This window comes from Athene cunicularia, assembly GCF_003259725.1.
Source record: "Athene cunicularia isolate RWA chromosome 13 unlocalized genomic scaffold, athCun1 chr13_part1, whole genome shotgun sequence".
NCBI lineage: Eukaryota > Metazoa > Chordata > Aves > Strigiformes > Strigidae > Athene > Athene cunicularia.
In genome coordinates, this window is record NW_020799117.1 from 7,764,967 (window position 1) to 7,778,024 (window position 13,058).

General features: G+C 43.0%; 1 protein-coding gene across 1 annotated transcript in view; it reads left to right on the forward strand.

Moving 5' to 3' along the window:
* Positions 1-10,738, forward strand: part of SAP30L (SAP30 like) — a 12,462-nt gene extending 1,724 nt beyond the window's left edge. Inside the window, exons 2-4 of the mRNA XM_026858506.1 lie at positions 1,811-1,933; positions 3,584-3,682; positions 5,650-10,738. Coding sequence (XP_026714307.1) covers positions 1,811-1,933; positions 3,584-3,682; positions 5,650-5,778 — 351 coding nt within the window. The 3' untranslated portion in view covers positions 5,779-10,738. The remainder of the gene's footprint in view (positions 1-1,810; positions 1,934-3,583; positions 3,683-5,649) is intronic.
* The last annotated feature ends 2,320 nt before the right edge of the window (positions 10,739-13,058 follow it).

Here is a 13,058-nt window from a genome sequence, read left to right on the forward strand (position 1 = left end):
GGGGGGGGGGACCCCGCCACCCGGCGCCCCCGCGGGGGCCCCCCACTCTTGTAGGGGCCCCCTCAAGGGGGGACCCCCCTGAGCGCCGGCGGAAAGTTGCTTTTCCGCCCGGCAAGTTGAGCTTTCCCATAGCCCTGGGGGGTTCGCTTCACCCCCACAAGCTGTGGGGAGAGGGGGTGCGAGGGTTCGCGGTGCGGACCCGGTTCCTCTGGACCGCGTTTTCCCGAATTCAGCGCTACTACGTTTGGGTAACGTGCCCGGGTGAAGATACGGCTTTTCCTCATGGCACTGGTTGTCTTGTGAGGCTTAATGAAGCAGCACGAAAAACCGTGTTTGGGAGGAAGGCTCTCACGCGGTGGGGAGCGGATGACGTTCAGGGGGAGCAAAGGAGCGAGCTTCGGGGGCGATGGTGCTGTTTTAATTTCAGTTTCGTATTGAAAACCGCTGATGCTGCGGGGCGAAACCAGCGATAGGGGTTTCAATTTCAGTTCGGCGCCGCTGACGTTACTTTTGTAATTGCTAAGAATTTGTCTTCTAGTGAAGCAGATTATTAAAAATGAACTCTTGGATTTAACTCGAAAGGCGAGGTGTTGCTGCCTCTTAACCAGGACACTCGGACACTTGTTCGCTGGTCGGCACTGAATTGCCTGCTGACCGCTTAATGACGTTAAGTGACAGCTGTCAGCTCAAGATAGAAACAGCTCGTTTGCCGAGTAGAGAAATAGGTAGAGCAGAGCAGCCCATCAAGATTGCAGAAGACATTTCTCAGAAGTGATTCGGTTAACGGAATTCTGCTCTGTGTGCTTTTCTTACCTGATCTTTAAAGATTAAAACCATTAAAAACAAGGTGAAGTTTTGAGTCAGTCTGTTTGGCAGCTTCCCCGGTTGGTTAGGTCCCTTTTGCACAGCCAAAATACATCATGTCATGGGAAGAGAGTGACTCAATTTGAAATATAATCTTATACCTAGAAAAACAAGTATTTTTTCTCGTTGTAGTCCTCAGCAGATTAGTCTAGTGGTATAGTTGCTTCTTTCAGTTTAGAAATGATTCTTTGTTGACAGATGTAAGGCTTTAGAAATAAAAAGAGGAAATCAGACTAACAAACTCAAAATGAAGGGAAGGGATGAAGCAGGCTGCATAAAGTGATTTTCAATGTCAGGTGCCTGTACCATCTGAAGATATTTTTGCCTTACAGATACCAAATAATTTTAAATCATTTGTGCTCCTTTGTTGTATATATGCCTACTCTAGCGAGATGCTTGTTAAAAAGGGAGTTCCATGACAGGATAAGCTATAGGAAAGAGACATTTTTGCTTTTGGTTTGCTTGTTTTAATTGAGGTAATTAGCCAACTTTTATTTTGTCTAGATTTTGAAACGCTTGCATTAATAATCTTCTATACTATTGAAACTAGAAAGCTCACAAGAGGGAAGCAAGATAATATTTTTCTCGTTAGTTACCTGGTAGTAATTTCTGAAGCAAATGCACTTCCTCCAAACGATTACTTTTTTTTTTTTTCCTGACGTTTGATTGCAACCATAAAAAAAGAAATATATTATCTGCAGAGGTTCAGGAGCTCTTGAGTCCTTCATTTTCCTTGCCTGTAGTCTTTGTAATGTAAATTATCTCTAACTAAAGAGTACGATATCAGGCCTGGGGTTTAAGATTAGAAATTCCTTAATGTCTCGAGGCAGTCAGTCATGCCAGTCATGAGGGATGCACTCTTACTACTGGTGCTTAAGTGGCTGCTGTTGAATGCTGGTTTTACAGTACCTGTTTTGACTGTTTTTTCACCACTTCTGATTCTTAGGTGAGACATCTGTATATTTGTGATTTTCACAAGAACTTCATTCAAAGTGTCCGAAACAAAAGAAAGAGGAAGACAAGCGACGATGGAGGTGACTCTCCTGAGCATGAAACGGATGTCCCAGAGGTTAGCTGGTGCCGAGTGGATGTCGGATGCTTTACCAGTTTTGAGCATGCTGAATTTTGACTTGGATGTTTTCATGTATTGGGAAATATTTAAATTTTAAATTGCACCTCCACCAAAACTGTTGTGGAGTTACTCTCATCTTTCAGGAAGACTTTTTTCTTATATGTAATGTCCTAATTTTTTTCTTCATCCCTGTATAGTTCTTTGCCTGTGTAAAGTTTTCTATAAAAAAAGGTATGATAAGGTAACTGCACAGTTTCATGCACATACTGTTTCCAAACAGAGAGCTGTTAAAACAGTGTTTGATACTAATTCCTTTTTAAAGGTAAAAATAAGTTATTTTCAGTGGTGACTGAGGCCCCGATATGGTTCTTCATTACCTAGGGTGCATTTTTTTGCAAATACACTAGAGAATCCAATAGGTCAGTCTCTCTATCTTTGGGTATGTGATATCCAGGGATATTAAGCTTCTCCAGACCTTTGCCAGATATAGCATTTTTGCACTATTTAAAACTACCTTAAAATAATTCGTAACATCTTTTTATGTTTGGGAAATAGGCCTGTGGCCTTTTTTTTTGTTACAGAACTCTAGAATAATCTCCTCTCTGTGCCATTGTGTGCTGTATTTGCTTTGGTGATGTTTCTGGTACTACTGACACTGCAAAAAGTCGTGCAGAGGTGATGTTCGTGGAGGAGCCGAGTTCTGGCCGTGTCAGCAGAGCCCTCTGCTGGAAATGCCACCCGTGTTGGCAAAAAGCATTTCATTTCGTTAAAAAAAAGCCACCAGGATTCGTTTTGCTAGCAAAGATGTGTCTTGACTGCAAAGTTGTGTCCACACACCTCTTGTGGGGAGGTGTTGAAAAAGTGGCAGTTTTTTGGTTTGTTTTTGTAAGGATACCTGTCGTTTTGTTGTAGCTGTTTGTGTTTGCTTTTTACAATGTTCTCCATCAAAACTTTCCTATACAGCCTTTACGTTAGTTGCCAGGATGATTGGTGAACACCCAGCTGCATGTTAGAGCTGTAAAACATGCAGGGTATTTGGTGGTTAAAAACTGGGGGTTGCACGTCACCTAACTGAATAGGGAACTCTGCAGTGTGTCAGTTTTAATGTCATTTTCCTCTTGGTTTTCATCAGATTCCTTTTGTCTTTGAAGCATGGCATTCCCCACATGATCTTCATCTTCCTTCCTGTAACCCCCCCTCCTTGCTTTTAAACTGTGCACTTCCCATTGAAGTATTTGAATTTCATTTCTTCTCTGTCTCTGTACTGTGTTTTATGTCACAAGCCATTTGTTCAGTGCCTGCTAAATTGATAGTTCATGTGTGAGCTTTTTAAACCTTGTGGGAACAAAAGGTTCCCCTTTGCTTGAAGGTTGCAGAGGTGTAATTGAGAGCAGAAATTGGCCAGCAATTCTGTTGACAGCATGTGAACCAGAACAAAATTTTACATTTCCCTGAGGCTATTTTGGTCCTTTAGCATTAACAAATACTGAATATACTTAGAATTGTCAGTGAGGCAAGCCGATGTGGTTCTGAATGCAGGCAAAGAGACATCCTGTTGAGGAAGAAATAGTTATTTTTAGATAACTCTACGTTTTTGTCTAATAGAATCCATAGGTTGTGCTCATCTCTTCTCTGCATCACTTCCAGGTTGACTTGTTCCAGCTCCAAGTGAACACCCTGCGGCGTTACAAGAGACATTATAAGTTGCAGACTAGGCCTGGACTCAACAAGGCCCAGCTAGCAGAAGTAAGTGATGATAGAGGTAGTGTAGTAGTCTCTCTGTTTTTTAAAAACTTTATCTCCTCTTTTCAAGTGCATATTTTGTGGATGTTATTACCTGTAGTAACTCTCTTGGTACTATGTACCGTGTGCTCTGTGCAAGGTTTGGGAGGATGATGCCAACAGAAAGCTGCATGCTTTCTTTCACCTGAGACATCATGGATAACGTGGAAGCTGACTCTTGAAAGCATGTTTTAGTAACTTGCTTTTCTCTGCTTCCTTTCCCTCCTTGTTCGTAGTCACAATCTGTTCCTTTAGGGAGCAGAAACAAAACCTAGTTTCCAGTGGCCTGGGTGTTAGCTGAAGACAGCTCACTGACTGAAGCTCAGACTTACACACTATTAGTAACCTTCAGTGCCCCTGTTAGTTTTTCTCTCCTCACAGGCACTTGAAGTGATTGGAATCGCTTATTATTAACAGCAGAATCACTGACCATGACTTCAGATTCCTTATTTCCCTCCCTTGTCCTGATGTCTTATGATTCTGTATTAAGTCATTAAAAGACTCTTTCCTTAGGGGCCTCTGCTGCTGCTTTCTTACCATATGGGGTACTTGTCAAGAAGGAACTCTCTGTATCTCTCTGTTGTTTGGGCTAGTTGTGCTTGGTGTGCATCTGCTCTGCTCGCTTTCCTGACTTGATCTGAAGGCGTTCGGTCGGAAAAGTCTTCTCTAAACTTGAAAAAACTGTAGCAGTTACTGAATGGTAATGAAGTTGATTTTGTAAGTGGAGGCTTTTACAGCTGTCTGCCCAAAACTGTCTGTTTTGCTTTTGCTTTAAAGAACAAAAACTGACAGACCAAAAAAGACAGCAATACACTGTCTTGCTCTCTTTCAAAGTCAACTGGAGAATGAAGATACAGAATATAGAGAATATGTAGTGAGTGCATGTAGGAGTGAGTTGAATGAAACAGGGTGGGTCTACGTCCTCATTAGCGGTTCCAATTTCTCATGTTCTAACTAACCAGTTCATAGTCTCTCAGCTACCTCCTGCCATCAAGGACTACTTACTTAGACAATTTACCATGAATGTGCCCAAAGAGGAAAAAAAAATAAAACTACTATGCAAGCGGAAAATAAAGGGAGCCTAACTTAAAGTTGTCACACACTTCCCAGATTTCCTGTGAAGTCTGAGCAGCTTTGACCCTACGCTGGATCCTCGTCCAGCTCCCATGCTTGAATCACTGCTGCCTGAGGCTCTTAGACTCCTGCTGCTGCCCCACCGTAAGGAAAACTCAAACTTCCATAAATCTTCTTGGAGTGACTTATGCTCAACCTGCATCAAAATCCAGTTCTGGAGCTGTGTTGGGTACCAAAAAAGAGCTGCTTCCATATGAGAAGCAGATCTCATCCAGCTCCAACATGTTTTCTACGTTCAATTTCTGAGGAAAAAGCAGCTAATGGTTCAGGACTTATGCTAGTGTCGGAGAGGAGTAGCCCTAAGCAAATCCTAACTGTCCCATTGCAAATCTCCTGGTGTTCCTTTCAGTGAAAACTTACCCAGTGTGTTTTCCTCTGGACTCTTAAAATTTTGCTGCATCTGGTTCACACAGCAAAGTGTTTCAGTATTTCTGACACTCTCCTTTAAAATACTGAGATGCAGGGAAAACTTGCTTTCCAAGTGATCTCAGCATGAAATGTCGCTTAGAAGACTGTGCTGCTTTGGCAGGAGGACATTCTGGCTTCCAAATTCCGCTTGTAGGTTGGCTACAAATACTGCTGACGTAGCAAGACTATGCTATGTTCATATGCACATTCCAGCTGTAAAGAGAGAGAGGTAAACGAGGACTGACAGTTTGAATTGGTGCATGTTTGACTAAAAGTATGTTACACTCACTGGCCATGAAATCATTTTTGGAAAGTGAAGAGAAACCATGTTCTGATTATTGTACTTTTTAATTTCAGAATTTCTGTCTCTTTACATGTTGTCCTTCTAGACTGTCAGTCGTCACTTCAGGAATATTCCTGTGAATGAGAAAGAGACACTTGCGTATTTCATCTATATGGTGAAGAACAACAAGAGCAGGCTGGACCAGAAATCGGAAGGTAGCAAGCAACTAGAATGAAGATTAACAAGACTTGGAATAAGAGAGACCTTGAAGGAACAGATGGTATTGTGCATTTTAGGTATATAAAAACTATTGAAGTATATTGTAAATTTTTTTTAAAATGCAGTAAGTCTGGATGACAGAAAAAAATATAGACACTTTTACCGGGAGTATTTGAAAACATGTGCCCAGCATGTTTCTGAAGACTTCTTCCCCTCATTTCAAAGTCACATTGGAATAAAGAAATGAGGATAATGGGGAAACCAAGTAAACCTGTAGGACTGTGGAGTTTGTCAACTCGGTGTTTTAAACCATTTCTGGAAATCTGCATCTTGGTGCAGTTCAGATCACAGATGGAATTTTTTCACTGAATTCAGACTGCATCACAAACCACCATGCAGTTTGTCTTGGCGCAGGACTGGAATAGCAGCAGAGATAAAATTCATTATCGAGGTGCATGGGTCAGAAGTTTGTCTGAAGCTTGCTCCCCACCTACACATGCTCTGTCTTGCCTTGAGTCAGTGCTTCAAGTCCCAAACTTCTACAAATGCTCCAGCTCACCAAATCTACTTCAGTGAACACTACTTGACTTGTCTGAAATTGATTTTTTTTTTTTTTTATTTTTACCATTTTTCCTCCCACTCCCTTCTGACATGGATGCCAAACAACTCTCTGCAATCTCTTTTTCTAATTTCTTTTATTTAAGAACTCACTAATTAATTGTCTGTAAGCATTTAAAAACTTCTGCACTTCCTCAGAATGTGGTAGCAAGGCAAATCCAGCTTATTTGCTGGGTTTGATCATGTCAGTAGAAATGCTTGTTTAATTCACTTATGCGTATTTCCCTTGTATTCAAGGCTCAGTACGTGAAACAGTGGCTTAAGACATCTGTCCCCTAATCTCTGTGTCAGATCACATTTGATGGAAATCGTATACTGAAGCTAGTCTTTGGTGGGTGTCACAAAACTGCTGTGTGGGTTAGTGGGCTTGGCTGTCTCTGTTTAGTGTAAAGCAGACCTATGCTAATGGGTGTAGCACTGTAACCGGGGTAGTGAACTGACTGGAGCATGATGCATTTCATCTGTCTTTGCAACAGGCAAAAAGTACCGAAGCACTTGCCTTTTGTGAGCATCCCGTGTGCTTTTGTAAGAGCTGTGTGAGTGGAGGGTGGTATGCTGGTGCTCTTCAACGGGGCACTGTAGGAGGAGATCGCTCTCGTTTTGTTATTTAAAGCCAAGGTGTCCTTACAAATAACACAGTGGTTATTTTGGCAAAAGAAGCTTATAGAAGTGTTGGTCGTGACTGACTGTTCTCCAGTGACCTCAAATTCTATTCAAGGGGATCTCGTGATTTAAAGCACCGCTCTGTTTCTCTGCTGTCCTAACCAATGTCTCCATTCTGTTACAAGATGCCAAGACTCCACGTAGAGAGTATATTCTCAACAAGCCTTAAGCAACGAACTGAACAGTAGAAAACTTTGGCTAGCATTTCATCAGTGGCAGGTTTTAATATTCCAGAACTGGATGAAGCTTTGTTGAAGAGCTAAATACACAGGTCATGATCCCAGCTTAGTACTGCATCATGTTTCGTAAGGCATGAAGGATTCACATAGTGAAGCTCTTTTTGAAGCTCTCCCAGGGTCTCTTTAAAAATCAAGTCACAAATTAAAGCAAGCTGTTCACATCAGCTCTGAAGTGTTTGCTACTACTCCAAAAAACACGTTCAACAAACTTAAACATGTCTAAGTCCTGTGTCATAGGCAGAAATACTCTGTTATGGTACACGTCCCATTTGTGACATTTTGGGGAGTGTGATTGTTTCAGCATTTCCTTGTTTGATTCAGTATGGATTTTAAGAACATCAGACAAGAGAGAGGTTCAAGGAATGAGGAGAGAATGTCTTGCGTCGGTATTTCATGAATGTTTAAAAATTTCCTAATTATGCTGGTCCTTTCCTTATTGAAAGGGTGGAATAATTCCCATATCAGTCAACATGATCTGGCTTCTCTCATTCAGGACAGATATCTAAAAGGGTACGTTCTCTGACTGCATGTTGATCTTCAGAGTGCTCGTGTAATCAGAGGATATTACCAAGGGAAAATTAATTTCTGAGTTGAGAGCATTATGCCTCATTGTAACTTCTAGACCAAAACTGTAAAAATGTAGTTTGTTTGGGATTTACTTTTTTGTTGTTGTATTTTGTTTTGTTTTATTTCTAAGAGTAAATAAATCTGTTGGGGTGTTTTAGCAGCCAGCAGCAAAATGATTCTTTTCAAGGAAATATGGTGGCAGGTTCCATCTGTTCAGGTGTATTCACTGGAATGCTTTTGTGCAGAGGTGGTATCCAGGAAACTTTTTTTTTTTTTTTTTTTCTGAAAATAGTCAATTGATGTGAAATGTGATCCTTGTTGGTGTCACTCTTAAAGCAATTATACTTTTTTGAAAAAATTCTTAGTGAAGTGTGATGATGAAGAGATGTTTACCAGCCATTAGCAGTTGTTTATAAGGTGAAAAGCTTGGAGGCAAGACACCAAAGAAACAGAAGAATCTTTGGCTGTCAGACCCCATGGCCTTATAAACCCTTGCAAATGCCTTATTACCTTGTTCTCAACTTAGCTAGAGCAAAACGCCTCAAGCGAAAGAACTCCGATGTCTGGTTGGAAGGGTGAGCCACTTTATGGCTCCCATGCTATAAACTGAAATCACACGTCAATTCAGTAGCAATATCCATGTTCAGGGTGCCTGTGATTCTTGAAAAGCATTTAGTGTCTAATATCCAGAAAACGCAACAATGCAATTGTCGTTCTGTATAATACCATTCTGTGTATTTGATTCCTTATGCTGCATGCCAATTAAAAGAGACTTTCCAACTTTTTGTTTTAAACTTCAAAGTAAATGTGTTTGAACCTCACACTTGTGAAGCCATGAGGTGGGACGTTTTCTCAGCACTTTTAGATGGGACTTGTTGGAAAGGTGGAAGACCCAAATTGCTTTGGCTGGTATGATAAGATTTTTTTTTTTTTTTCCTTTTACATTTTGCTTTTCACAGATGGGCCTTAAATTCTGTCTAGCTTTGAACCATGGAGCACAAGCCTTGGGGGCATGGAGGATGACCAGATGTCATCTTCCATTTATAATAGTGGAAGCTTATTTCTTACAAGCCTGCATAGGTGACATTCACCCGGGGTAGAGGAATCATCTTTGAAGCCCTCCAGCCATTATATAGCCTAATTCAGTTACATAGCCTAATTCAATTCTCATTGAAGAGTTGCATTAACTTCGTTAGACTTCTGAATAGATCCAAAGCCATTAGTATGAAATCCAAGTAATACAGAAACATCTCTTTTGAGGTTAATTTCATCCTGTATGCCAACCCTCTGCTCACTTTAAGGGAAGAAGAAGAAATCATTGCTGGTAGTTATCGGCTTGAGCTCAACTCAAGGGAGTTGGAAGCATGCGAAGACTTCAGTCGGTGGCAATCTGATGGCTGAAAAGTGCAAATACATCCAAGGAGACTGTGTTAGAATGCAGTTTTTTAATATTTCTGCATTTCAAAGAATATTGTATATCAACGTGAAGTAAACAGTTGCGTTAAAAGCTAACATTGCTTTTGCCAGGCACTTTAGATGCTCAGCCTGAGAAAAGCAGAGCAGGCAGGTTTGTACCACTTGTCCCAGTACTCTAATGTCCCCGTTTTCCTTAGAAATGTGGCTGTAAACCACTCAATACCCTGGTGTGCAAGACTTGACCAAAACATATCAAGTCTGGTGTATAAAACTAGTCTTAAGTGCAAGCTGGATTCGGAGAGGCTTTGAAAACAAGAGCCGAAATAATCCACAGTAAGAGTCAGATTTCAAGCGGGTCATGATGGGACAAGAGAAGATGAAACATGACATGGCCCATGGAGAGAAGGAACAAAACCCTTCCACAGTTAGCAACATGGAGGAAGATTTGTTCTGTGTTAGCTCTTGTAATGGATGTTTTACGAGAGGGGGAGAAGGGAGGAGCTGTGCACTTTACATCTCTTGGTTGAGCCAAATGTAAATACCAATGGGAGATCTTCAGCAGTAACTGCAGTTGGAGGGGAGAGAAATGGTCTGCTGGGGGACTGTTTATTTAAGTTTGCAGATCGTTACACTTCCCTAGAGCACTAGAGTCACTTTGCCTCTACAGTTTAGAAGAGTGGGTAGTACAAGGTAGCGTCCCGTACAAAGGGAACGCTTGTACTGCCCAGAGTATCGACTGAAGAGTCCCAGAGGTGAAGGAATGTTACTGATGCCTCACTCCCCTTGTCACTGATGCCCTTTAGCTCTCTCTAGCTTATCAAGTTAGAGAGTTTTGGTTTTCCACTTTCAAAGTGCAGATGAACTGTTACGACATAAGATACTCCTTGCACTTTTCACAGCTATCCCTGGTCTCGCGTTTTTGACTCGCCTGTGAACACATCTGTTTGGAATGAAATAAATGGTTGAAGAAAGTGTGGGGAGGGAGGGGGGGCCTCCTGCCTTAAACCTGGACTTCCCTTGCAAGCAACTCTGCAGGCTATCCTGTACATCAGCAGGCTCCAGGAGCCTCTTCCTCAGCTGAGCCCTGACCGGGCTGGTTTTACTCCTGGCCTAGCTGCGGCTCTGCTCCGCAGCTGGAGTGCAGGGGAGGTGAATAGCAGGTAACTTGCAGAATGGCTTGGAGTCTTTTAGCAGGCTTACTGGGAGAGAAAAAACTGTGTTCCCTCTTCTGTTTCTGGCCTCCATGTGTTGTGCTGATCTTATGCCAAATGTTTTGGACACCTTGTATTTTTAACTGTGTAATATAGCTGTGTATTGTTAAAGCAACTTAGTAACTTATAGCAAAAACTGTAGAACTCATTTCTCTGAGATGTAGGAAATGTCCTGCTTCCACTGTGTATGAAACTTTAACTCTGTACTGTCTGACAAAGATAAAATGCTGAATTTCACTTTAATAAATGATCTATCTAGCAACAAGGCCTACATTCCTTTCTGTTTGCCTTTCTGCCCTTAGCACTTCTGGCTTCAGAGCCAATAGAGTTCTGCTTTCCGTGGATGTTTTGTGCCAGGCTTCTCTGATTCACTGTCATTTCCCACCCACCTCCCCAGGGCTGAAAATACTGCAGACATAGAGGGGAGGATGGCGCTGCCGACTAGGATATGTCAAGCCTGAAGTAGAAAACTCAGGTGAGGGGATATTTTGTGACAAACCTGTATGGGTTGCACAGATGCAGATCACAGAGCCTTTTGAATGATGCAGCGAAAAGACGACTTGCACGATGGAGGTTGTTGGAGAACCACGTGACCTTGCATTTTGGGGAGCGTTGGGCTTTTCACGGATGGGGATTCCCCCCCCATATCATGAACAGTCAATGAAGTGCAGCGTCTCATTCAATTCATGTTTCCTAACGAATCTTTATGTCTGGTTCAACCCTCTGCTTCTGCTTCCTTCTCAAGTACACCCTTGGTGACATTTTGTGCGTGACTTCCAGCTCCTGTTGTCCAGAGTCAAAGCTGCGTGCCCAGCTGATGAGGTGGGTGCTACTCCAGAGCAATGCTGACATGTAGCATCCCAGCGTTCGATCAGTTATGCTGCAAGATCCTTTTCCGTGTAGTGCTTTGATTTCTTTTTCCCATATTGCTCTTCCTCCTGACCATCAGACTCACTTTTTTTTGCTGCAGTGAGGAAGCGAGTGATGCAAGAAACTGCGGCTTGAATACTTGTTCTCCTGAACCCTGTCATGGCACCTCGTAAGGCTCTGCTGGCACTGTCTGAGGCATGCTTTAGCCCTGATTTTTAGCCAGGGAAGAGGTTGCAGTGTACCTTTTTAGACACTTGGGCTCTCACAAAGGAGGATGATAGGATGTTGAGGGATTTACACTCAGAATACATGACCTGAATTTATTAGTCAAATTAAATTACACTGTTCATGTGCAGTAAAGATTTGTACAGATAATTCTCCCCAAAACAATCCCACATCATCTCTGTCCTCATTCCTTGGTGCTGTCCTACAACCAACTGACCTGTCTCCTCCTCAGTGTTCAATTCATGGCAAGGAGTAAAATGCCCTCTGGGAGGAGGGTGGCAGCTTGTGCTGCTGCTCTTAGGGTGACCTCCAGCCGTGCAGAATGTGCCCAGTTCTGCTGGCGGTGATGCATGCAGGAGACACCTGGTCCCCCTGTCCTACATCCCAGAGTATTAACTTTCAGTATCAAGGGAGTGGGGACTTTGCTGTGAGAAATGATCAGTGATAGTTATGTCTAATATTCTCTCAGCTGAAGCCTGACCTTGATGTATTGGAGAGCTGGGAGCAACCAAGCCAGTACATCAGAAGCAGATCCTGACATCTTCAGTCCCTGCATTTTTGTGGACGTGTCTGGAGGCCTTCGCCCTGAACCGGGATCTTTTCATGTGAGGCAACATGCTGCTGTGCTGCAAGAGCATAGCACGGAGAGCTTGTCTCGGGGAGCTCTCAGTGCTGATGCAGGTGGGCACCATGAAAGAAGGAGCAGGGGTGAATCGCTTCACAGGGCGTCATCCGTGTGTTGTCAAGCTTTTTTAGGATGTTTCAGGGAAAAGTCTTCAGGTGAGGACAAGGGCAGCGTACTCCAGTGGAAGGGGAAAACCAGTGTCATTGACATTCCCAAATTGGTGAGTGTGGGCTCTTCTGCCAGCACAGTGAGAGCGTGTCCTGCCCAGGGAGGACAGGTGGAAGCAGCAACCTGTTGTCTTTAGTGTCTTTAGCATGAGAGGGTCTAATGGGAACTCCAGTGATACAAATAAGTTCTGCCAGTTAATTTGTTATTTGTATAGGCTAATGAATAAATGCTGCTTAATCTCATTTGCTCCCTGCCAGGAAACCCACAGAAGATTTCAAGCTCAAAACCAAGGATACATCAGTTCAGTCTTTTTAATGTGTTCACACTGAGAAACTAAACAACCAGGCGGCTGATCTGATGGGCCTAAGTCTGCATGTCCTTCTCTGCGCTCCCTGCTGCCGTGCGAGGGCAGTGTTAGCTCAGGAACCCGGGTGGTGGGTGCTCTGCAGCTGCACCTCTGAGCCCAGGGCAGCTGCCGGGGGACCGGGGCCGTTCCCCGTCCCAGCGATGCCTCCTCGGCAGGAGCTGGCCGTACGTGTCAGATACCGGAAGCAGGATTATGCTGTAGTGGGATGTGGAGATCATAAAAACGGTTTGTTTGGGGTTTTTTTTTTCCCCCCCTGGTTGGACATTGAAATTGAACACGTCCGATTCTCTGCGTGAGCCGTCCTAGGGCCTCCTCGCAGCGTTGATG